The 24,939-nt window shown below is 45.6% G+C and overlaps 1 protein-coding gene across 1 annotated transcript; it reads left to right on the top strand.

Annotated features, from left to right (window-relative positions):
- The first annotated feature begins 310 nt into the window (after positions 1 to 310).
- SLC1A4 (solute carrier family 1 member 4) lies at positions 311 to 24,867 on the top strand. Its single transcript, XM_041476815.1, has 8 exons — positions 311 to 905; positions 10,069 to 10,111; positions 11,245 to 11,307; positions 16,314 to 16,480; positions 19,170 to 19,403; positions 20,587 to 20,781; positions 22,181 to 22,315; positions 24,535 to 24,867. The coding sequence occupies exons 1-8, from the start codon at positions 379 to 381 to the stop codon at positions 24,767 to 24,769; spliced, it is 1,599 nt and encodes a 532-aa protein (XP_041332749.1). The 5' UTR covers positions 311 to 378; the 3' UTR covers positions 24,770 to 24,867.
- Positions 24,868 to 24,939: the final 72 nt, after the last annotated feature.

The raw sequence follows: 24,939 nt of genomic DNA, 5'->3' as shown, positions 1-24,939 counted from the left end.
AAGTGTGACCCACAGGGACAAGAAGGTGGACGCTGTGGAGACATTTGTTAGCTCTGTGACACCGATGGGGATATGTGTAAACCGTGGGGAGACACGCGTGATCCCTGGGACACCGCGGGGACACTGAGGAGGCCTTCAGGACGCGGAGGGGCCTCACGGCGGCGGGCCGGGCGCGGGGGGGCAGCGCGGGCCCTGAGGCGGCGATGGCGCGGAGCCAGCCCGCGCCGGGCCGGCACGGGGCGGGCCGGGGGCTGGGCGCTCCCTCCCCCGGGCGGGGCCGGCGCCGCTCCCGGGCCTGGGCGGGGCGGGAGCGCCGCTCAGTCCGTGCCTGGAGCGCCGCACGGTAGCGGCACACGAGGAGCCGCTGTTCGGCGCAGCATGGAGGAGGCAGCGGCGGCGGGTGAGGGCAAGGCGGGCCACGGCCGGAACGGCCATGCCGAGGGCCCGGCGGCGGAGGAGCGGCGGGGCGGCGCGGCCCGGCTGCGGGGATGCCGCGGGTTCCTGCGGCGGAACGCGCTGGTGCTGCTGACGGTGTCGGGGGTGGTGGCCGGCGTGGCGCTGGGGGCCGCCGTGCGCGGCGCGGCGCTGGGCCCGGCACAGGTCTCCTACCTGGCCTTCCCCGGGGAGCTGCTGCTGCGGATGCTGCGCATGGTGATCCTGCCGCTCGTGGTCTGCAGCCTGGTGTCGGGCGCCGCCAGCCTGGACACCCGCTCGCTCGGCCGCCTGGGTGGCATCGCGCTCGCCTATTTCCTGGGCACCACGCTGCTCGCCTCCGGCCTCGCCGTCGCCCTCGGCTTCATCATTCGCCCCGGCGCCGGTGCCTCCGCGCTCAACACCCAGCTGGGGCTGCCGGGCGCGCTACCCAAGAGCAAGGAGACGGTGGACTCCTTCCTCGACCTCATCAGGTGAGGCCGCCCCGCTCCCCTCCTTCCCCCGCCCTCCCGCCGCTGGAGGATGATGACAGACCCGGCAGTGTTGCACGCTGCAGCCGAGGAGCCCTCCTCTTCCTCCTCCTTCTCGACCTCCTTCATCTTATCCTCCTGCATCTTCTCATCTTCCTATATCTTCCCCTCATTTTTCTCCTTCTCCTCAACATCCTTCTTTATCTCCTTTATTTTACCATCCTCCTCATCCTAATCCTGGCTGCTCCAGAAACACGGCTCTCTGCCCAAGTACCCGCAGCCCCATCAGGTGTAGGGCTTGGTGCTCTGTTTCTCCCCGCTTTGTTTTTAATTTTGCCTAGGTGGCTGCAAGGATGAGTCGAGGCTTGCTCAGAGTTCTGGGTGCCTAGGCCCGTTTTTGGTTCTGCCTGGAGGCAGAGCGGCTCCTGGGTGCCGGCTGCAGGGCAGGCTTTCCCTGGCACCTTCCCCTGCCCTGCTGCCTGTTGTTGCCTGTCTCCTGCAGGCAGGGCAGGGCTGGGCAGCTCTTCTCATCCCTCACACAAACTTTTTTCTTTAATTCTCCAACACTTTACCCAGTCTCCTCACCCAAATGCCTACCTGCCTGTTAGAGTGCCCTCCCACACATGTGGGAATGGAAACACAGCCCTGTAATTCCGTGGAGGACATACCTTAAACATAGTCCAGTGTAAGGATGCTGTGTAGGTTCATGAGCTTCCCTTCTTACCTCTGCATCTTTCAAAGACAAGACTTACCTTCCACAAATCTATCTGGAAGCAAGGCTTCCACTTCTAATCAGATGATAGTGTTTTAGTGTATCTTTACTCCTCCTTGCAAAGTTGCAAACTTCACATTTTTTGTTTTTCTCCAAGCCCATGTCTTGTTGAGATCTGTCTGGCTTTTTAAATAAGATAGGAGCACACAGACAAACGAGGCAGGCATCCAGATGGTGCTTTGAGTATTGTGCTTCCAACTGCATTTCCTTGTGCTTTGCACCCAGGTACAAACACAAGAATAAGGGAGGTGACCTGTGTGTCACAGCGAAGTGGCTGGAAAGTTGAGCTTACTGGATATCCTGGTAATTACAAAACTGACTGGGGATTTTTTTTTTTTTATTATTTTGATTGTTTGCTTTGCTTTTATGAGTCCAGTTTTTCAGCTGAGAAATGTTTTTGCTCTGTCTGGACAAGTGAATGTGTCAATAAAGATAAAAAGATCTTCTAAAAAAAAAAAAACAGCCAACAGCAAACCCAGACCTGTATTTACAAATTCAGGTTAATGTCCTTTTCTCCCCCTGAGACAAGTATGTTCCCTTTGGATAGAAAGTGAGTCTCGTTTGTTCCATTGGCAGCCATGTACTCAGTGTCCTCAGCTCACCTCTCTCTTAAGAACCAACAATTAAGGATCTTTCTTAAGGACCAGCAGTTCCTGACAGCATGTTAAGAAGGAGTAGCAGGACAACGGGAGTACGTAGTCTGGCTGTGGTGGTGATGTGTTGTTGAATGGAGGGGAGGGAGGTGAAGGAAAACTGCAAAAAAAAAAAAAGGAGTAGGCACATCTGGGAGAGTTGGGAAGATGCCTGGAGTGGTGGCTGCCCCAGTGCATCCTGATGTGGCTGCTGTAGCTGGTGTTACATCCCTGTGTCACCTGGCAGCGTGGAGTAGGATGGAGCTGAGGAACAGGCCAGGGATGTTCCAGTGAGCCTCAGGCTGTGGGTAATATCTGAAGTTCAGAGGAGACAGCTGTTTCTTGGTCTGGTCTGTAAATGCAGGTGTAGAGTTCATCTTCAAAGGGGTTGTGATGGTGATGGGATTGAGTCCCTAATTCCAAAGTAGAGCTCATAATGATGAGACTTGGGTAAAGCATGGTGGGTTGAAGAGGAGTTTCTTTCTTGGAGATGAGGGGACAGGAAATTTCCCCCAGTGCATGTATGGGGGGCTGTGAATACAGCTTTCTATTGGAACCCCAGGGAGAGGCTGTTGTAGCCACACTGTTGGGCTGTCAGGTTGTTACAGCAGTGAAAGTGAAATCCAGTCCAGAAAAGTTGTGTTTGGACACAGCCATCACTAAAACTTTCAGTCTTAGCACAAATCCTTGACAGACTGAGGGATGGAGAGAGTATGTGATTTTCAGGAAATAAGATCTCTTTCTCTGCAGTGTAATGTTATTCTTTTAACTGTTCTTGAAAACCTGGGTGTTTTGGTTTGAGCACTGAACTTGGTCCCTGCTGTGATGAAACTCAGTAAACTCATCTTGAGATAACAAAGGCTTGATTCTATAGGGCCTGGAGGGTCAAAATGATTGCTTTTTGTGTGGGTGGGTCTTGCAGCATCCTCTTCTTTGCTTCTCCTTTTATCTCATTTGGCCATGAAACTTTCTATTAGATGCAAGAAAACTTTTCAGTTTTCAGTGTGGCACAAGCCTGACTGTGACCTTCAAGGATTCGATGCTGCTTGGTTTGAGAGGAGAGGTAAAAATGAGTTGCAAATGGGTAAACTGAGTCCCACATCAGCACTGAAAACCAATGTAAAGCGTGACTCAAGGCAAAGAGGAAATCAGAGCTGTGTGTCACTATTTGGTTCTGCAAATCACTTCTGCCTTTGTGAAGTCTTTTAGGTAATGATTCAAGATGTTGCTTTTCATTGTTGCAGTGATATCTGGAAGCCAGCTTAGTTCTTGGTTTTCCTTTTCAAAGTCTAAACCTTCCCCACAAACATGCGTCTAGGAATGGAGAAATGACCTCTGGAAAAAAGATTTATCTTGGGCTTTGGTATCAAATGAAAGATTACTCTCTGGTGAACCCAAAGGCTGTGCCTGTTTTGTTTTGTCCATTGACCATAACCTCCAGGTCTGATTTGTCTGGCTGGAAATGCTGGAGCACCCTTCTGGCAAGTGCTAGAGGCAAGCAAGCCTTGAGCATGTCCAGTCAGGGCTTAGGCACACTGTCCTCTGCCCCAGGACATGGGGTGGGGACAGCAGAGCTGTCACAAGGGGCTTTTGTGCCCCCAAGCAGGTCTGTCATGTGGGCAGCTCCTTGGAGCTTCCTAAAGATCAGCATGGCCAAAGGCAGTGATCATGGGAGGGGATCCAGCAAGAGTTCACAGCTACTTCCACAAGGCTGATGGCTTTAAAAAAGGCACCCAGAAAGTGGAGTGTTCCTTGAACTCAAGGCAGAATCTTAGAATTCCTTAAGTCTGTCAGCAGAAGATGAGGGGAATGAAGGGAAATTTTAGAATTTCTGGGATTTTCACTTACTCATTTATTTGGTGGAGCAGATAAAGCAATAGAGAACAAAGAGAGCTTGTGAGCTTGATTGTGAAGTGGTTGGCAGCTGGAGGAAGGGGCTGGCTGGGATGTGGTGGGCGCTGGGGCTCAGCCCTCACCTGAGAAGGTGACACTGTAGAGAGCCAGCTTGGCTGTGCTTGTGCTCTGCATGTAAACAGGGAGAGGGAGTCCCAAGGATGGGACTCCAGCCACCTGCTCACACAGCCCACCTGCAGCTTGTTGGAAAGCAGTTGAAACAGCAGGATCAAGTGTTTTGCAAGAATCTATTGATCTGTTAACACTTTTGATGAGCCATTGACACATCTGAATGTTTCAATAAGGTCAGAGTTTTGTTCTAGCTCTGATTTGTATTTGCTGATTCAACAAAATTGAACAGTTTCACAGGAATCTATTGATCCTGTCAAAATTTCCATCAGTGGGTGATCGTGGCACTTCATTCCAGTGAGGTCAATGTTTTGCTATCATTTTATACAAAGGACTTAAGCAGAGACTCTCACTCATCAAAAAAGGAACATTTCAACAGAGTATTTTGCAAATTTTTTTTAGTGGAAAAAAGGATCTAAAACAGGCTTTCTTTGCCCAATTTTGGGATGAAAACATGTTTTGCAACTGTGAAATTGGCTTTGGGGAAGTGAATTCTGTTTTTAATCCAACCCTAGCTGTAAGAATCTGGGAAGTGAAGGAGGTAATCCCTTTTTTTTAATAGGAGGAGTACACACAGGTCCACATGTCTGCCCCAGGCAGTAAGGTCAGGGTTTCCCAGTTTGCCAGCCAAGTCTGCAAAAGCTTTTTGAATTTTACTGCTTCTCAATGCCCTTTCTGTCTCTCTGCTAGATATTACCTGCTGAGCTGCCAAAGGCAGCACCCACAGCAAGCTCATGCCTTTGCTCCAAGTGTCTTCAGAGCCATAGGGAAGGCAGACATGAGCCAGGGAGAAGCATCTGTTGTGTTTGCTGGCTGGGCTGCAGAGCAGGTGGCCAGAGCGGGCCACTCAGGCAGTGACCCTGTCCTGGGCACCAGTTGCTCCAGTAGCACTTGTTCCTTATAGCCTTGGTCTTCCCAGTGAGTCACTCAAAACCAGCAGCCATGAAGGCCATCTCTGAAATCCCAATGTGGAAAGACAGTAAAATGTGACTGTTAGAGGAGGAGGGGGAGATGCCACCTTTGAATTCATAAATAGAATAAAAAGTGTCCAGGCAATGGCTGCAGTTACACCAGGAGACAGGCTGACCTCTGGGTTTGAAGCTGATGGCTATTTCTTAAAGTGAAGACAGCTGTCCCACTTTGCTTGTGTCACTTTCTGAGTCTGGAATGAGTTCTCTAGGAAGAGCTCAGTGTTTTCATTCATGTGCCTGAACTCTTTGACAGGGTTTTGTTAGTAAGCCTCTGAACATTTCTGCTCCTTTCATTTGTTGCCTTTTACAACTGACTCCCCCCAGTTATGTTTTATTTTGCAAGAATCAAAAATACAGGCTGGACCATTAAGACAAAACAGTGTCAAATATCTGCTATAAGTAAACACATTTTCAAGTTTCTCTGTTAAAGCAAATGCACACACTCACAAATATGAGTATGTACAGGGCATGTGTTGTGCATCCACATATCAGAAAGCAGATGAGGAAAATTGCTGTGTGGTATTGAATGAAAATCTTGGGACAGAAAAAAAAACAGGTACTGGAGGAATTCAAACTGGGCTCTGGCATTTTGCCACAGATGGCAATAAAGTTGTTGTGAGTGGACTTGTACCATTGAAAAAAAACATTGAAAACTGGAGATAACCAACACAGAATATTTTTGTAGACTTCCTCAAAAAAGTATCTTTTTCAACAGCAAGGTTTTTGGCCTCAGAAGTGGAACCTTTTTGTAAGAAGCAATGTGAGAGGAATGCATAGTATTTTAGGGTTTCATTCCATTTGTCTGGATTTCCCTTCACGCTTTTGCTGCCAGAGCAAAGTTGTTTGCAGAGCTCTAGCAAACGAATCATTTAGAAACAGTTGTTAATAATAATCCCTTACACGTACAATGGAGGAGTTCCTGTGTAATCCTCATCCCGCTGGTGGAAAGATACAGACCTATAAAGAAGACAGCAATTTGACCATAATATCAAAATGGAGAAGGAGGAGAGTTACAGCCCCCCTTTTCTCCATTTGCCAGCTCCAGGTTCCCTTGGTTGTCCAGGATTCCCAAGAGTGGATGTTGCAGCTAAACTAAGATTTCTATTACAGCAGAAATACAGTGGGATCTTCTTGGGGAGTAATGGTCCATTTTTGACTGGTAGGAGCAGCAGGAAGAAAGGTGCATTTATCCAGCTGTGCATAGGGAGGTGGTGTGATGAGCACAGTATTCATTCAAGCAGGAAATACACACTTAACACCTGCCCTTGGTGCTGCTACTTTCTTGTTCCTCTTTTAAGAGGATCTGAGAAGGGTGCTTTCTCACCCTGTGTGTTGTGCAGTTACGTGGAGGTTTCCTGGCTCAGCCCAGCTGTCGCTTCAGCCCCAGGACACAGCTGTCCCCATTGGCAGCTGTCAGATGGAGTTCTAATACGGCTTTTTTTGGGGCTGTCTGCACAACTTGCAGCAGGCAGAGAGAGGCTTTCCTGCCTGGTGCTTGCTGAGGGGAGTAAAGTCTCTCTGTGCCACTTACCTCACTTTCATGGCACAGAGGAGCTGGGTTCTGTGCGTGTGTGGAGCAAGGTGCCGGCAGCAGTGGAGCATGTGGGGTACAGGCAGCACATCTGTCCCCCTGCCCTGGTGTGTTATTGGCCTGTCTCGTTCGTGCCACGTGCAGCAAGTTTGTGTCCCTGCTTTTGGGGCCAAGGCTGTCTGATCCCACACTGCTGTGCTGGGCTCCTTATCACCCAGACCCAGGGTTTGGCCAGCACCGTGTTCTTGTGATAATCCACATGTGCTTCAGAAAGACGACGGTGTTTTCTGGCACAGGTCATGGGGAGGGGGTCATCAGGAACAGTCAACAATCCAGCCATACAACCAGGGTGATTTCCCTAAACTCCATGTTCACATTTGCTACAGGCTTTCAAAGCACAAAAACCTTCTAAACCTTTGGTCCTTCCAGAAAAAACAACTGGCAGACACCCAAATTTCATTTGCATGCCCAATTACCCTGTTCATCAGCTTTGCTGTTTGTTGGTTCACCCTCACAGGAGGGGTGTCCACACTTCCCCACACAGCTCCTCTGCTCACAGGGACGGAGCTGTGTCTGTGTTTCTGTGATGGTGAGCTTCACCTTCCCAGGCGTGAGGAGCAAACCCTGCAGGCACAAGTCCATGATGGGCCCAGGCAGGTCGCCAGCCAGCTTTTATCTCTCCCTATAGCACGCAGCATCTTGCCCCCTTTTTCAGGCACTGCGGTAGTGTTCTTGCACAAATCCATCCAAAGGTAAGAACTTGTGATCTGACCCACCTGTAATTAAAGTTTAATTTGGTTCACATGCTGACTGATCTTAGGTGAGCAGTAAGTATACTCTGTGCAGACTGCGTGCCTCTGAGATGAGCCATTTATTTGTAGATTGCTTTTTATGACCCGACACATTTTGTTCTTAAGCTTTGGGATTTGAAACAGAGGAGCTGTTTTGCTGGTTTTATTTTATGTGGTTTTGGTATTTTGCAGTCAGGTGTACTTAGAAGCTGGATTGAACAGAACATAAAACTCCTTATGAGCTGCTTAAGATCAACATTTTTTGCTTGGCAAATTATCAAGTCCTGCGACTGGTGCTGGAGGAATAAAGCAAAGTGTCTAGGTTATTTTTTAGCACTATTCACACTTGAAGTAAGAACCTGCCCCTTGCCGTAACAGGATTGCTGGCATCACTTAACTGTGTGCTTTAAATATATGCTTGGAGATAAGTTAATGTTTAGTTACTGAGGCCCCTGCCTGACATACTGTGCAAATTATGGAGGGTTTGGTTTCCTGGCCACATTTAAACATTGGAGAACCATGTTGTTTAGGCTTTAGTATTGCTTCCTTTGGTTTTGTTTTCATCAGGATGGAAAAGCTGATTTAAAAAAAAAGAAGAAGAATTGATTTCTGGTTGGTTTTCAGTCTTTTTTCATCTCTTTGCTTCTTCAAAGTCCAGTCAGTTCTTTTTTTAAGAAAAGTAATCATCCTGCTATGAAAACCTGAAAAGAAATATCTTTCTTTTCCCAACAGCATGAGCCCATTTGTATATGTGATATTTTACTCCTGATAAAAGCAAGTTTGCTTTTACTTTGCTCAAGGTTTTTATCCACCAGAGAGTTCCAGCTGTGCAAGAGCTGATGCATGTTAGCTGTTCCATTGATCTTATTTGGCCAATTCTTGAGTGTCTTTGCTGAGTGAGAGCTCACTCTCCTGCTTCCAGACAGACAGCTGTATTGTCAGCTTATGAGGAGAAAAAGTTGCTGTTTCTTTCATGCTTGGTGGAATGTAGACTCCAGAAGACAAATTATTCTTGCAGCAATCCTCCTAATACATTTTTAGTGCATGAGGGAGAGAGAAGCCGAGGTATTTCACAGCAGACAGCTGTTTGACGAAGTTCCATGTCCTTTACTATTGCTGTCAAGGCTGTGGGAAAACTCCCTGTGTGGCAGGAGGACACAGCCATGCAACCAAAAGGGCCAAAGTCCTTATCTTGGCCACATTTTAATCTCCCTCTTGCTTTCAAAGATTTTACTCTGCTGCTCCTTTTCTTGCTCTGGTTTGGATTTGCTTGTTCCATGCCATTCGTGGAATGACCACAGCCTGGTTTAATGTTTGCCTGGGTAACTGTGGCAAAAATGGGGGAAGTTAGCAGGGCACAGCCTGGAGGGAGCTGCAGCTTCCTGCAGCACAAAGAGCAAAGGATGGGTAGCAGCTATCCGATTGACTGGCTGTGGGTAAGGTCTTCTGTTTCCTTACCATCAGAGTTCTTGTGCCTCTGTGATGCCTTCTACTGGCAGTATTTTCAGCTGATACCCATCACATTCCTGCCCTTGCCAGCTGTGGTCCTGCCATGACCCCAGAAATCAGCTTTTATTCCTGTTTTCCTTTCTGACACAGAAAACCAAGAGCTGTCATTTGGCTAGAGGAACACGTGCTCTTTGTCCATAAGGGGAGAAAGGAATTAGAGCATTAAAACCAACTAAAAGATACCACAAGAAGCTTGGAAGAATGCTCTGCTTGGTCCAGTTCATGACTTTAATTTCCTGTATGCAGATACGTACGGGATGGTCAGAAAGAGTGTACATCACTTTGCATGCTGTCCTCTCTGCACTAAGCTGATGCTAGATGGGCATTTCTGTGTGAAGGCACTACTGGATTCAGGTGTTCCATAGGAGTTGTCTGTACTTTCCATCTGTGGTGTCTAAGTCCTTGCAGGGAAGTCTGGCCTGTGATATTGTTCTGCTCTGCCTTGGGGATCAGGGAAGCTGGCCTTGCTGTGTTGAAGGGTTAAGCCATTCTCATAAGTGGATTTTGCTGATTGGATTGTCCTTCATGTTGATGCTGTGCGTGGAGTGTAGTCACATGAGCAATGTTAAAAACCTGCCTGACACTGGAGGCCATAAGCTGGTGCTGCAGATGGTGTGGCTGAAGCAGTTTCCCTAGCCACTGGGCAATGGGTGTGTAAAACCAGCACTGTGTGTGATTGCCTCTGGTGGCCCTGCCCAAAAGTGAGGTGTGGCAGCAAGCATCTGTCATCTCTTTCATGTGAGCCAAGGAAGATGTCATCCACACCTCTGGACACTTAGCAAGCTCCATGCTGCTGGAGAATCTTCTGTGCTACACACTTCACCAGTGCCGAAGTGCTTGTCTTTGAAAAAGGCATTCTGTTTAAGAGTAAGATACATTGCTGCATAAATTTAGAAGTTCTCCAAGACATATTTCATTTTCTTGTTCGTCTTTTACAGAAACCTGTTCCCTGCAAATCTTGTTGCTGCAGCTTTTGAAACGGTAAGATCTGTGTGGACTTTGGACATGAGCTACAGTGCATAGGCTCTTTTATTGGAAGAGGGCTAGAAAGATGGTGTAGAAAATACCAGAAGTTAATTTACTTACAGAAGGTAGGGTTTTTAAAAGCACATGATATAGTCAGACATACAACTTCTCTGGCAAATTATTGAAAAATATTCTTCAAACAAAAGCATATTCAACGCCCATCTTTTCTGCCTTCACCAAAAATATTTTTTAAACTTTGAGTGCCATGTTGGGCAGCAGTGGCAATCCTGCTTTGTACCAGACTGCTTACCATGTTGCAGGAGCTAGCTCCTGAATCCTTGAGAATTCTGAGAGAATCCTTCGGCTCTGTCGTTTAGAGCTGGGCTCAGAACAGACAAGGCTGAAGACCTTTAGGCTCCCATGTGTGTAAGCATTACCTGTTGCTTGATGGGTTTTTTCAGTAGTTTCCATTGTATCCCTTGCTGGATTAATTACTCAGCCTGGTTTCTCTCCAACAGAGACAGTATGGTGGGATGATAACTGGCACCAGAACATAGTGTGGTTTAAACTGGTGAATCGGAGCTGTAGGGCTCCAAAAAGATTTTGATTTAGTTCTCAATGCTAATTTTATATGTCAGGATATAGAGTGTTGAGAATATTGTCATGGGGCAGAGTCATTCCTTATTGATACAGAGGCAGAATAATAGCTTTTGCCTTCATGGTGGGTTTGCTTTTGTATCAAAACCAGGGGCAAACTCTTAAAATCAAGTTCCATTTTGCATGAATATATACAGCACAGTACAGGTCAATATTCCATGAGTAAAACCAGAAGCAGTACAAAAACAACACTATGAAAGGGATATTTTGTGATGCCTCTAGTGTCAGGGTTATGTGAATTCAGGGATGAAATAAAGCAGTCCTCTTTTCCTCTGTGCTGCTGTTGTCACAGGGAATTGACAAGGGCAGAAGCTTTTTCTTCCCTCCTTTTGTATTGAAAAAAAAGAAGCCCAGAGAAGTGCCCTGCTTTTGTGAGGTGTCTGGTTTGTTTATCAAAGTAAATTGTTGCCCTAGATTTTAGATATTTTGCTGACAATTTTAATGCATGCCTCACCATTTTTGTTTGGTTGTGTTTTATTTCTTACCTGCAGTATGCGACAGACTATCAGATACTGCTCAGGAACACAACCTCTGGAAATGTCACATGGGAAAAGGTAAGGTCATTTCTTAGGTTTTTAAACAAATTGTTGTCAGTAGTATTTGACTACTTCACAGCCTTTAATCCTTTCCGGCAGCCTTGAGAAAGAAACAAGTACTTTTATTTGCCTGGAACTGAGACACGCACAAGCTGAGTGAGTACCCACAGCCACAACAGAAAGCTGTGATTGAGAGGAGAGTTGAGCTCAACTGATGTGACCCTTGATACTTGATTGTTTTAGGCCATGCTTTCTTAGACCTGGTCTCACTTGATCTAAATTTTAGACAGTCTACCTAATGTTTCCAAATAACTTTCTGTAGACTTGGAACTAAATAGCAATCAGGCTGGCTGAGTATGTCCCTTAAACCTTACTCTTCATTAAGAATTTGGAGAGAATGAGGTTTTTTCCCTCTACCCAAGGCTCTTTAAAAAAAAAAAAAGAGATTTGTTAGGTTGAGAATTTTTTCTGGTGGCTGAAATTTTGAAGAAGTAACAAGTGGTCTGAAGGAGTAAAAATTACGGATAGAATATTACAAATAGGCTACTGTTGCAATGGTGTCAAAAAGGGAACTGGTGTGTAGGTGTAGACAAAGTAGAGAGTGTTATCTTCCATATGTAGATGGCAGGACTTTCAGAGATGCTCTGTATCCCACTAAGTGTCATTTCTCCTGCAGACAGGGCTATCAAACATGTTTATTATTGGCCAGAGCCAACATGTTGCAGGCCCAGCAGTAATTACTGTTGTCTTACAAGCAGCATGCTGTGAATCAGACCCAGAGTCCCAGCCTGCAAGGTGTCACCTTGCTCCAAATAAGTATCTCATGTGCTGCCATGGGATTTTTGGGAGACAGGTCTGAGAAATTACTTTCAAGGTGATTTTCTCTACCTCAGGCTCATTCTGGCTGTCTGAGCTCAGTATTAGATGTTGGGTTACTACGTTTTTAATATGATTTCAATTCCCCTAGAGCAAGAGACTTGTAGTGTTTGCATTTGTCATGGAAGGGTTCAGCTGGGGTTTGCCCACCAGTTTGTAAAACCATCAAGGAAAAAGCAGTTTATGCTCACCCGGAGGGACTCTGGAGCCTATCCCTGAGCACAGGAAGCATTAGCTTCATTGCCTTCTCCTCCCCATGCATGGTGTGTGAGCAGGTGATGCAGAACAGTGTTTGTGAACTCTGCTTCTAGCCCTGACCTGAACTTTCCCCAGCTCTGGAGACAGGGTGACAGGTGACTGGGATGACGCATGAACTGAGCAGGGGCAAAGCTGTGCCTTGCCTGAGAGCCTGGCATCACAGGGTGAGCAGCTCCGCTGGGGAAGGAGGCAGCTCCCCCTGCCCGTGCCTGCTGGATCGCCTTAGCCCGGATCCGAGGTCACTGTGGAATCCCAAAAGAGCACTTTCTCTCTGCATGCCCTGGGGCAGGGCACGCCCCTGCAGCTTCGTGCTGCTGAAACTCGTTCGGTATGGGAGGCTGTAGCAACGTGCACTTAGATTTGTGTGTTTTTTGCAGAGTGCTGAGTTATTTGACATTTAAGCAAGGGTAAGTGAAATGGGAATTAAGTATTTTATTTATCTTCACTGTCAGGTTTGATATGAGCTCCGTAGCAACCAAGCATGGATTAAGGCTAACCATATCCATTGAAAATGGTGCTGATGTCAAGTACTTTTTAAATGCTTGTTCAACACCATCACTTTTCCTTAAGAGATAAGAATGCATCTTTTGGCCCTTTAAAATGCAACATTATTTTTTTCATTTTTCCTCTCTCTTTTTCCGGCTTATCAGTCTCCTGTTTGATGTAACATCAGAAAAAATATTCTGAATATGCCACTGGTATCTGTTTTTGCCAACAGTTGTGATGATGTAAAGGTTATTTCTGCTATTACTTTTCCAAAACCTTTTTTGAGTTGTTGGAGCAAAACCAGACTGAGCTTCTTTAATTCCAGAAGACGCCCTACTGTCTCTAGGGAAGAACAGACCAAATAAAAAGAGAGCATCATCTCAGTTTTGTTAACTCAGCTTTAGTACTGGTCTGACCATAGTATTTATGGATAGATGAGGATTAAGTTTGGAAAGAAGAGTATGATTTTTGGATATCATAGTGACAGAAGTTTGGTTCCAGAGGAATAAGGTCATATTCCTATCTACTTTCTTCTTTCATCAGCAGAGTATTTGAGTGAAGAGGAGAAATATTTTCCTTCAACTTTTCATCTGAATAGAGTAGAGCAAAAATTTCCATTGAATATATTTACCCCCCCCCTCCCCCCACTGGTTATTAGGCTCTGTCTTCTCTCACTGATGAAGTGAATAGTGGGACACGTACTTGTTTGCTCAGCCATGTCCTCTTGTGTTGTTTCACATGCTCACCTCATGTTTACCCAGCTTTTATGGCTACATCCTCTCTGTCTCATTGGCAGCAAGACTTCCTGGGGCACAGACTATCTCACTTTACCATCTGCAGCACAGGGAGCCTGGGGGGCTCAGTTCCTCTTTGGACAGGAGTAAAAATACACAAACCAGTGGTTGCTCTTCTTCCTCACATCACATGGCTGCGTTTTCTTTTCAGCCACCTACTACTGGGACTGTTCAATGTCAGCAGTTGTTTCCTTGATAAGCATTTTGTTTCAAGAGCTAAAAAACAATGGGATCTTCAGAGAGATTCAAGGACCAGAAGAGCTCCATGAATCTTCCTAAGAGAATGCATAATTTCAGGCAAACAATAACGTGTCCCACAGTTTGTCCAGGAACAAAGTTCTCATTAAAGCTGTTTTTGTTTGGTATCCACAATGCTGCTTGGTTTGGCTGCCCCTTTGGGGTGATGCACTCTTGTGTGAGAGTACAAAAAGGCTGTTCAGCATCTGCCAGTTTTAGAGGCTGGGATTGTGAGGATCTTCCGCTGAAGATTTTCTGCTGGACTCATTCCATATGGTGTCACAACGAGGTGGAATTCCCTGAATGCTGCAGATCGTGCCCTGGGTTTGCAGGGAGGAATTTCTTGCAATAAGTTACTACTCTAGGCAAGTGGTGCATCTTCTGCTTACATCTGCAGTGTTGGGAGGTGATGGTGAGTGCTGTGTGTTGTAAAGAAATCAGTGAGAGAGAGACAAGGGGAGAGCAAGGCCTGAAAGTGGGGACAGGATGGCAGCAAATAGAGGGAGACAGCTCACAAGCTTTTGGCAGTGGCACACACAGTCATCTTCTGGTCACCAAGAGGTCAGGGGGTCCCCAGGTCACAAAATCTAGGCTTGAAGTGCTGGTGAGTGTGAGCACTTGGAGAACAGCAGCAGCAGTTACCACAGTGCTGGGAGCAAGGTGGACAGAGACCTCTCCAAGGGTGAAAGAAGACCATGTACTGTCATTCTGGACAGTACAGAGGTTCTCTCCCAGCAACATCCAGGTCAGAATTCTGGGCTCTTAAAGCACTGAAACACTGAATTTCTGTTTCATGGCAAAGTTTTATACATTTTTTTTTTCAGAATGGGAACCAAAACAAGAGAGTATTCACTGTTTTTAGGACTTTTTTTGAGGACTGGTTTGGGCCCATTATAGTAAAATTCTGTTCCAGCTGAACTTTTCATATTACCCCTGTATCAAACGAGCCCAGTATAAAATTATATATATTATAGAATAACATCCCATATACACAGATGGTTTGTTTAATTAATAGGAGGGGGTCATTTGTTTTGTCTTAACTTTTCTAGCCACAGAAGAGTTTAGAGCTTTCAGTCAGAAAAACCAGAATATAACCAAAACTATCCAGACAGAAAAGTGTTAGTGTGTATGACAGCATGTTTCCTCTGACATCTCTGATGTGCCTCATGCTTAATATCTGTCTATGTTCTCAGTTCTTTCAATCAGGAATGAAATAAATAGTGGCAGCTTAGCCCTGAACAAGCAACTACCATAAAAATTGCAGATTCCATATCTATTTTTTTTTTACCTAGTGAATAAAAAAAGCCAGTACCTTCACTGTTTGTAAATACTTCTCTTAACAGCAGTTTAATCTTCCTGCTTTTGTGTATGATTTACATTTTATCCCTTTCCCTGCAGGACCTTGTTTCCACCTGCCATTGAGAGACAGTCCAGTTCAGCAGTGTACTTCCAGAAAAAACATCAATCTTAAGCAGGCTGGTTTTATCAGATTTAGGAGATCAGTATCCTGAGTTCTTTAGTCAATATTCATTTCAAACTTGTAGCTCAGAATGTATTTTTCTTTCCTAGTGTTGAGCTAGTGTCCGCTTAAACTAGCCAAAAGGCCAAAACTTGTACACAAACTTCATCTGTTATAGAAATTCTTCCAAATAAAACAACAATTTGACATGTTTGTACTGCCAAGTTGGAGAGAAAAAAATCCCAGTTTGTCAAAACAATTATATTTTTATGTAGCCACAAGAGTACTCATTCAGCTCATATGATACTATATTGCCAAAGAGAGCTCTCTTTGAGAAGCAAGCCATGAAAGACTAACAGAGCAGACCTGTGGGTAGACTAGTTTTTGTCAATAGGTGGATCCTGTTTTTATTCTCTTTTCACAGGCAGTGAGAGATTTCTGAGAAGGGGAACAGGTATCTCTCTTTCTGTTCTCTCTCTCCCACAGCTGTCATGGACAGATGAAGGAGTAGGTTGCCACAGTTTGCTGCTTTTCTCTGCCTTTCTCCCCTCCTTCTGCTTCGTGACATTGGTTGTTTTCTCATGGTTTTCGCCTTGATATCATCATTGCACTAAAGTCCTGAGTAAACTGGGGAGTTTTTTTCTTCAGGTCACTGAGAACACAACTATTATATTGAAGGGCACATGGGGAGGTAGCAGCAGGCCCTTTCCTTCTCAGTGAATCCGTGCCAGCTCATAACTAGGGAGATTTGTACCTGAACTGAATCTTGTACCAGATCTCCTGGATTCCCTTCAACAAAATAGGTTCTGCTTGTTGATTTCAGATCAATCAGACAGCAATAAAATGAAATTACCCTTTTGTTTGGTTTTGTCCTATTCTCATATGTAAAAAGCCTTCTTTTTTTGTCTCTGCAGGTCCCTGTTGGTACTGATATCAGAGGGATGAACATCCTGGGACTGGTGCTGTTTGCTCTGGTTTTAGGAGTGGCACTTAAAAAGCTTGGCCCGGAGGGGGAAGATCTGATTCGCTTCTTTAACTCATTTAATGAGGCAACAATGGTCTTGGTTACCTGGATTATGTGGTAAGTGTGTGACTGCAGATACGTCTGCACTGCAGTGTTATGCTCAGATCAGCAAACTTACATTTCATCTCTCTGTCCAGCTCTTTCCTGTGAAATCCCTCATCACAGCAAAAGTGAATGTTGTGATGTAACACAATGGGTTTTTTTCTCCTTGCTTGTGCCCTGTAATGAGACAGTCACTCATAGCTTAAGGTATCAGGCTGGAGAACTTTAAAGGGTTGTCTATAAATCCTCTCCAGGACTCCATTTTGATTATTTAGTGGAAAGAAAACTCAGTATTTCCTAATGCTGATTTTTTTTCTCTTGCCTATTAATAAGCAAATACATTATTGCACTTAAGTCCTTGGAGTTTGGAAAAGTTTATGGGCTGACTAGTGCTCTGATCAATCCCACAAAGCTTTTGATGCCAAAAAAAGTCTCTTAGTTAGGAACTGGAGCACACTAAACTTTCTCATTAGGCAAGAAACCACCTTTGGAGGAGGCAGGCACCTCTAGAGGGTGGTCAGGCCCCCTGAGCTGGGGTAGGAGCAGAATCCTGGCTGGGTTTTCCATCAGGTGGGATGAACCTGGGCCTCAGAGCAGTATCATGGCTGTCCTTGGTAGCTGTATGGAGTTAGGCTGCTCCTGTGAAACCAACAGTACTAATACCTCACATACAAACTTTAAAATATTCATAAAGATGGCTAGCAAACAAATGAAGTGGGACATTTCTCACTCCCTTTCCAAAACTGGTGAAAAAGCTGTAAATGCACCTAATGTATTAAATGTATACTTAAATGTATTTCTTCCTTCATTCTGCATTTTTCATTCCTACTGTTTTCCTCTTCCTAAGAAGAAGGGTTTTAACAAAACACCTGATTTTAAACAGGCAGGTCTCTGTGTTAGTTGCTATCATAAGGGATTGAAAAATTCAGTCTCCAAGCAGCTTAAGCTTTCTGCTCTTGAGTGTAATTCCTTGGACACTGAATACTGATAAGAGGCAGTTCATGTATTCAGCTTATTACAGTGCTAGCACTTCAAGCCAATCAGTTGGTATGTAATCCTTCATTTTGTGGATTATAGGGACTACTGCTGACCCTTGACAGTGAAACCCTTACTTGTTCTCTTTCCTTCTTTAAGGCTCTTGTGTAGTCCTGGTGTTTGTTCAAAATCTGTAAAGCTGCATGTGCTTCCCAAGGGATACTTTGGAATGGTGAAATCACACTACTGGGAGCAAAGGCAGCTTGAGCTCATATCTGGTCCCATTCAACAGCCACTCTTGTGTTTTAGCAGCACTTGGATCTCAACTTCCAGTTCTTTCCTCTCCAGCCTCCCTCTTCAAGGGGAGGAATTCAGTGTTCAGAGCTTGTGCAGGACCAGGGCTCAGCTGGATCTGGCTAATCAGGGTCTTCGGAAACACAGCTCAAAGGCAGAATTGCATAGGCTAAGTGGGGAATGTTCCACAGGCCTCCCTAGAGATTTGGCCAAGGGAGGACAGAGGATGCTCACATGGATCTGGGATATAGGGAGATGCTCTCTGCATGGAACAGAGGAGCTGCAGAACCACTGAGGGAGAGGCAGGCCAGGAAGAAGTGAGTAAGCTGAGCAGCCTTAAGGCTTGCCCACCTTTCCAGACCTTTGCATGCTTAATCAAACCTTTTGAAGTTTGTCCTGACTCCACAAATCAGCTTCTCTGAACATGGGCATTGGATTCTTTATTCCTAAGATGTACAGGTAAATCTTTTTTAGTCACACATTTTCCTGGGGCAGGATTTTAGGGAGCTGTGTGATCTTTTAGTATTTCTTAACCTTAGAAGAAAGGGATGAAGTGTGGACAGCATCAGCAGATACTCAGATGCAAACATCCCAGTAGAGCTTAGGAAGGAGCTGGCCCTGGGCCTGCAGTGATTCACACAGTTTGTTTAGAGCTGCTGTGCTGTTGGTGCAAGGGCAGTTCAGCCTTTTCAGGGCTACTGAGACCAGAGCTGTAGCCTGCAGGTAGCCCTTCCCCTGGAGCAGCTCCACTTGCTCTCGACAAAGCAAACTTCAAACAAATGCTGACGTGGTATGTTTCTAGATAGGAGCCATGGATGTGTGTGTGCCTGGCTGTTGGCTTGGGGCAAGCTCTGGAAGCCTGATCATTTAACTTAGTCCTTTTTAGGCAAATAGCAGAATTAATTGCTGTCTTTGGCACATGCATCAGCAGCCTTTAGCTGAGCTCTCTGGTATGTGCACAGCTTTTTCTTAACCTCCACAAGAGTTGGCACATAGTGTGTCTGTGATTTTAATGACCTGACTCTGTACTCGTGCTGGGAGTTTCTGCATGTCTAAGACCCAACTCTTTCACTCCTCTCTGTACTCCAGAGATGTGATGCTGCTCCCTTCCCTCCCCTCCTCACTGGTGTCTTGTACTGGTAGCTCCTGGCAGCATTTCTGCTTCCCACTCACCTTCCCTTTGGCACTCTCCTAGTCTGTCTCTGAGTGCATAAGTGACCAGACCTTTTAAAATTTGACTGCTTACCATCCACCAAACAAGAGTCTTAGAAAAGCCTTCCAAATTTGCCTAACCTGAGCGTGTGGTGATTAAGGAACTACCCTTCAGTAAGAGCAGCAGATTGTTTAGGGGAATATTATCTCCAGGACACAAAATGTTGTGTTTTCCAAGGCTATTTGTTTGTACTTCATGACAGTCGATATTTCATTTACACAGGTATGTACCTATTGGCATTATGTTCCTTGTTGGGAGCAAGATTGTGGAAATGGAAGATATTGTGCTTCTGGTGACCAGTCTGGGAAAATACATCTTTGCCTCTATCCTGGGCCACGTCATCCACGGAGGAATCATTCTGCCGCTTATTTATTTTGCAGCCACACGGCAAAATCCGTATCGTTTTCTCTTAGGACTTATCACACCACTTGCTACTGCCTTTGCCACTTGCTCCAGGTGGGTTTCTGTGCCACTTCTGGGACTATAGCCTGGTTATGTTTGTCACCATAAACTGGCTGTATCCAGTTTTAGTTTAAGGTGTGAATATTGTTCCTGAGATTGCAGAAAGAGTCTTCTGAGCACAGAGTGTCATCAGCCTGCTGCACAGCACATGCTGATTATCAGCTGTTGAGAAGAATTCCTCAAAATATTGAGGCCATAGCATGATGCTTAGTTGGAAATATCTTGGGGGAAAAAAAGAAAATTATTGTCTTTAAATGGTCCTGCCAGCTGTCCTTTCAATTTTAAGTGAAGTGAGGGTCAGTAGTGAAGACTTTGTCTTCAGAAGTTTACTTTTTAAGTTCAGAAAAACATGGAACAAATTTAGACTAATTTTGTAGGAGCAAAGCAGACTTGCTTGTTAGTGTAAAGGCATTTAACATTATTTATTTCAAAGATCTGTCCTGATCAGCTTTTATTTGTCATAACCAAATGATTGAGCGTGTCATTTACACTTTTCTCAAGTACAAACACCTGATCAAATGACATATTATATAAAATCATTTCAGGTCATCCCCAAAAGCAGTTGCATGTCTGTCTGTGGAGCTGAAGTACTATTTATAAACTCTCTCCTTCTACATAGTAGGAGAGGGTTTATGAATAAAACCATGTAATTTATAATGCAAGAAATAAATCCAAGAGTGATGTTTTGTTTTTAATTATTTTTCTGTTTGTTTGAGAGCATACTAATACAGCATTAACAGAGATTGCTGTTGCATCTGTTGTGTTTATATTGTCATAGACTCATACAGTGGTTTGGGTTGGAAGGAACTTTAAAGATCATCTAGTTCCAACTTCCCCTGCTGTATTTGCATCTGTTACTGCATGGTTGTAGTTTGAGATGTGTTCATTCTACAGCCATGTAATGCTGCATACTGTGTTAAGTCATGAGTTCTTGCTTCTGGGAGATTAAAGTCCTTATCAGCTATTTCTGGATGAAAGCAGATTATTAAATACCTCTGCTCAAAACTCAACAAGGAGGGTCCCTCATTGCCATCATTCCAGAGAGGGACTGTAAAATGCCATTGTTGCCTTGACAGTCCTGCCTGCAGCATGCTAGAAACGTGAAAGCCATGAGACAGTGATGGGCCATTCAGAGCACCCTGGTGCTCTGTTTCATTTCTCCCTGTTCTGCTTCCAGCTCAGCCACGCTCCCATCCATGATCAAGTGTATCGAGGAGAACAACGGAGTTGACAAGAGGATCAGCAGGTTTATCCTTCCCATTGGGGCCACTGTAAACATGGATGGAGCTGCTATTTTCCAGTGCATGGCAGCTGTGTTTATTGCTCAGCTGAATAATGTCGACCTCAACCCTGGGCAGATCTTCACAATTCTGTAAGTTGCTTGCAACCACATTCTTCTGGCCCCCAGACACATCCAGGCTGTGGTCTCTCCGTTAATACCTAACAGTTAGCATTCCACATCTCTGACCTAAAGCTTACAAACTGCTATGTAACATAATTATAGGGTGATTAAAGGATGGAGTCTTTAAACCTTTACAAGATTTTCCAGAGTCTCAGTGTAATGAAAGGTAGAACCTGGGAGGGGTAATTGAATTCTGAAACAGTCTTTGAGCTGTTTAAAGCTCTTTCTCACGTGAAATTCCTCTCCTTCCTTAAGCATCTCACTCCTCCATCCTTCAGTCACCATTAGGCTGGGTAATTGAGGCATTCTGTACTGCACAGAAAGCAGCCCCTGATTCCCACTCTGGATGTCTTAGAAAATTCTCCTGCCAGCTCCTTGGTTCCTTATGCATGTATTTTGTACTAAAGACTCAGTTCCTGCTTATCTCTGTCCTTCCTGCCATCACATTGCTGGCTTTCCTGATCAGATCTCTTGTTGTTCCCCTTCTAACTGCTTTGCTCCATTATCCCCTCCACCATCCCAGTCCTATCTCCTTCTCTAAGACTCTCTCCCCTCTATGCCTGGAATATCCTCCGATGTCCCATATCCCATGAAGTGTCATTATCTTAATTTCTCGCCTCAAAATCCCTTAAATGAGGATGCTACAAGCAGTTCTGGATCCTCACTGTGCCCAGCAGCCACAGCTGCATCCACCACATGCCTCCTAGGGCTGGTTCCTGGCATTTTTTACCCTTCCTGGCTAGGTTTTGTTTTCTTCTTGATTGTGTTTCCCAGTGTGTTGTTTGTCTATTTAAGGCAGGGCTGGGGCACTGCGTTTTTTTTTGTGTGGGTAGCCAAATTAGCTTTTCAGGTACTCTCAGTGAATCAGGTGTGAAGACAGGTCTGAGGATGATGCCCAAGGAGAGCTCAGTTGCAGACATCTGCACACAAAAAGGTGTGTTGAGCACATGCACTGCAGGTTTGCAGCTCCTGGTTTAGGGTCTGTGTTGGGATGCAAACGAGTCACAGAGAAGGTGCTGTGCCCTGCATGGTGGAGTTTGCCCTTATACACGTGGGGTCAGGAGGTGTAAATCCCTCAGCGTACTGGAGCTGGGAATGTTAGTCAGGCAGCAGGATACAGTTGTGTTGGTTGTTTCTTATCCTGAAAAGGCAGTCCTGGTGTTGAACCCAGAGCCATCGCCATGGTAACTGCTGCGGATCCCTGCTGAGCCCCTGTCCTCTGTACCCGTTCCTTTGCCTGGGAAGCGAAAGCTCCGTGTGTCCCATGCTGGAGCGTTTGTTTACAGTTCCCATAGCGGGGAAGCACATGACAGAGCGCAGCAGAGGACAGCTGGGAGTCCTCTAACCAGGCATGGACATTGATTTGCAGCGTGACAGCCACGGCGTCCAGCGTGGGAGCAGCCGGGGTCCCTGCCGGAGGCGTCCTCACCATCGCCATCATCCTGGAGGCCATCGGGCTGCCCACCAACGACCTGTCCCTCATACTGGCCGTGGACTGGATCGTGTGAGTACTGCAGGCCTCACCTACCTGCTGTTGGGAGGCACAGAAACATGGAATTGCAGAATGGCTAAGGCTAGAAAAAACCATTCAGATTTTGTCCATGTGGCACCACCCACCATGCTCACCGTTAAGCCGTGTCATGGGGACGCCACCACTTCCCTAGGCAGTCTGTTCAAATGATTTACAACTTTTCCCATGAAAAGATTTTCATAACATCTAATCTTAATCTCCCCTGGTGCAATTTGAGGCCATTTCCTCTCATCCTGTCACTTGTTACGTGGGAAAAGAGAGTGACATCCACTGCACTACAGCATCCCTGGAGCATGTTTAGCTGGAAACGTGGTCAAAGTACAGAATATAACCCAGTAGAAAATAAAACTGGGTAGGAAATAAGACCCTACAAGATGTCTGCCTACGGGACAGGTAACTTGTGATGGGGAATGGAAAAGGTGATGCCTTCCCATTTAAAGTAGTCAGTATGCTGAAATCCCTCTTCAGCTTTTTTATTCAGCCGTTGTAGAAATGTGTTTCTTCTTGGCTTCAATTCCCAGTAGAATGGTTGTTAAAAGTCCATTTAGAATGTGTTGATATTGCTGGAAATTAATTGGATGCTAAAAGGGCATGGGAGGACAAGGGAAATTGAGTCTGAACATCATTTGTGGAAAACTTCCTTAGTCACATGTGGGAAGCAGTTTCCATCAGAAGCTCTTGTCACCTATTGTTTGAACTTTTTTAATAGTTTCAAGACTGGTCAAAGCACCACCACAGGTGTCAGAGGGGTGCTGTTCATTGGCAGGGCAGGGACACAGAGGGTTTGTGACACTTGTCACTGCCGTGGGCACTGGCATGGCTGGAACACACTGCTGAGTGTCACAAGTTTAGTAGACAGTATTACCACCTTTCCTTTCCGATTTGGGGAAGGAAGTAAGAGGTCAATATGGGTCAAGTGATCTGAATCCTGCTTAAATAATTTGTTTCCATTTGGTGGATTATTGGGCAGCTCCTGGTTTGGACTGCACATAATGCCTCAGCATTGCCTTTTGGAAACACCAGCCTCTATGTGCAGATGGTGCATTCCCACAGCAGATGTGGAAATTAGGATGCCTGAGGACACCCTTGAATTTCAGAGACTGGGGAACGTGGCAGCTGTATTTTACCTTCCCTTCCCACACAACACGTCTGTGGAGCATATTCCTACAGCCTCCTTAGGGTCATTACACTCTTTCTTACTGTAACCTCTTGGGGATCAGTCACTCCAGAGGACAGGCAAAGCACTGGCTAGCCCTTTGTATCCTGTCTTGCTAAGGAAGTACAGTAGTGGCTGGGTGTTCCACACCTGTACTTGCAAGTGCTTTGAGGCAAGAGTGAAAAACTTGCCCTTCCTTACACTCTGGGCTGCTCTCAAGCCTGTGTTGTGCTAGTTGCCTTCCTTTTAAAATAGGTAGCATCCCTCTGTGGTCAACAGTGTTCTAGTCAAGGAGCTCAGCTGTGTGGTAACAAAAGGGGAAGAGAGGGACGAAGGAGTCCCATGTCTTGCTTTAATGTCAGCTGTTTAATTACCAGAGAGGACCACAATTACAAGTTGAGCCTCTTAAAGTTAGGCTGTAGAATGCCTAGCAAGTCTCAAAAGCCACATGAAAACTTTGTTCATCTTTATGACTCATAAATCTCTTCCATTACACCCTGGCACACTACTTTTGTGTTGTAGGACCAAAAATTAGGGCAGGTGCTATGGGGAACAAATGCAGAGAACACAAATCATTCTGCCTGCTTTTGGAAGGATCCCTTAAGTAGGTGCTTGGATTAAGATACCAGTCACAGTAATTAAAAAAAGAGAGCTGGGTGTTCTGAGTCACTGGATAAGCCTGAAGTAAGTTCCTACTCTGAACATGCATTTGAAAAATGCTGGCCTGGGGAAAGGGAAGAGGAAGGAGATGAACTGTGAAAAGCAGGATACCTGAGAAAGAGTAGTACCATTGCTGCAACTCACAGAGACCAGAACCAGCTGGTAGTAAGTCTGACTGACCTTAAACCTGCTCTGGTGTGCATTTTTAGTTCTGAAATAGAGATGATACTTCAGTGGAAAACACCTGTGATAACTACATCTCCCCTGTCTAGTTCCACTGATGTTAGTGGTTTGGCAGGGGTGAATCAGCTCCCCTTATTGTGTTACAACTCTCTTAAAACTAAAAACTTTGGTTTTTGTTTCTGATCTTCACCAGGGACCGAACCACCACAGTTGTGAATGTGGAAGGGGATGCCCTGGGAGCAGGCATCCTTAATTACCTGAATGAAAAAGACAAGAAAGAGAGAGAGCAGGAGCTCAAGGAAGTCACTGTAGAAGCAGTTGCTAACAGCAAGTCTGAAGCAGAAACGTCACCTTTGGTAACCCACAAAAACCCAGTCTCCAACACAAGCAGCACAGCAGACCCTGAGTCCAAGGAATCAGTACTGTGAACTCGAGGCCGCTCGTCAACACCAGTCCTAGAGGTGGCTCAGGGACTTGTCAACGCACCCAGACGTTTGCAGTGCGACCGGGGGCTGGATGGCTCTTGGAAGTGCTCAGTTCCAGTCTGTTTTGAGATATGCTGGCCTGGGGAAGGGGAGGGAGGTGGGGTGGGCAGAGA

The sequence above is a fragment of the Pyrgilauda ruficollis genome, unplaced genomic scaffold (genome assembly GCF_017590135.1).
Source record: "Pyrgilauda ruficollis isolate IOZ18807 unplaced genomic scaffold, ASM1759013v1 scaffold4, whole genome shotgun sequence".
Taxonomy (NCBI): domain Eukaryota; kingdom Metazoa; phylum Chordata; class Aves; order Passeriformes; family Passeridae; genus Pyrgilauda; species Pyrgilauda ruficollis.
Note: the sequence above shows the minus strand (reverse complement) of the source record. Positions and strands in the feature narration are given on the sequence as shown.

Bases quoted from the DNA above. Each gene is read 5' to 3' on its own strand.
- SLC1A4 (XM_041476815.1), top strand. From the start codon at position 379: ATGGAGGAGGCAGCGGCGGCGGGTGAGGGCAAGGCGGGCCACGGCCGG. The intron at 906-10,068 runs GTGAGGCCGCCC...CGTCTTTTACAG, and splicing joins TCCTTCCTCGACCTCATCAG to AAACCTGTTCCCTGCAAATC. The intron at 10,112-11,244 runs GTAAGATCTGTG...TCTTACCTGCAG, and splicing joins TTGCTGCAGCTTTTGAAACG to TATGCGACAGACTATCAGAT.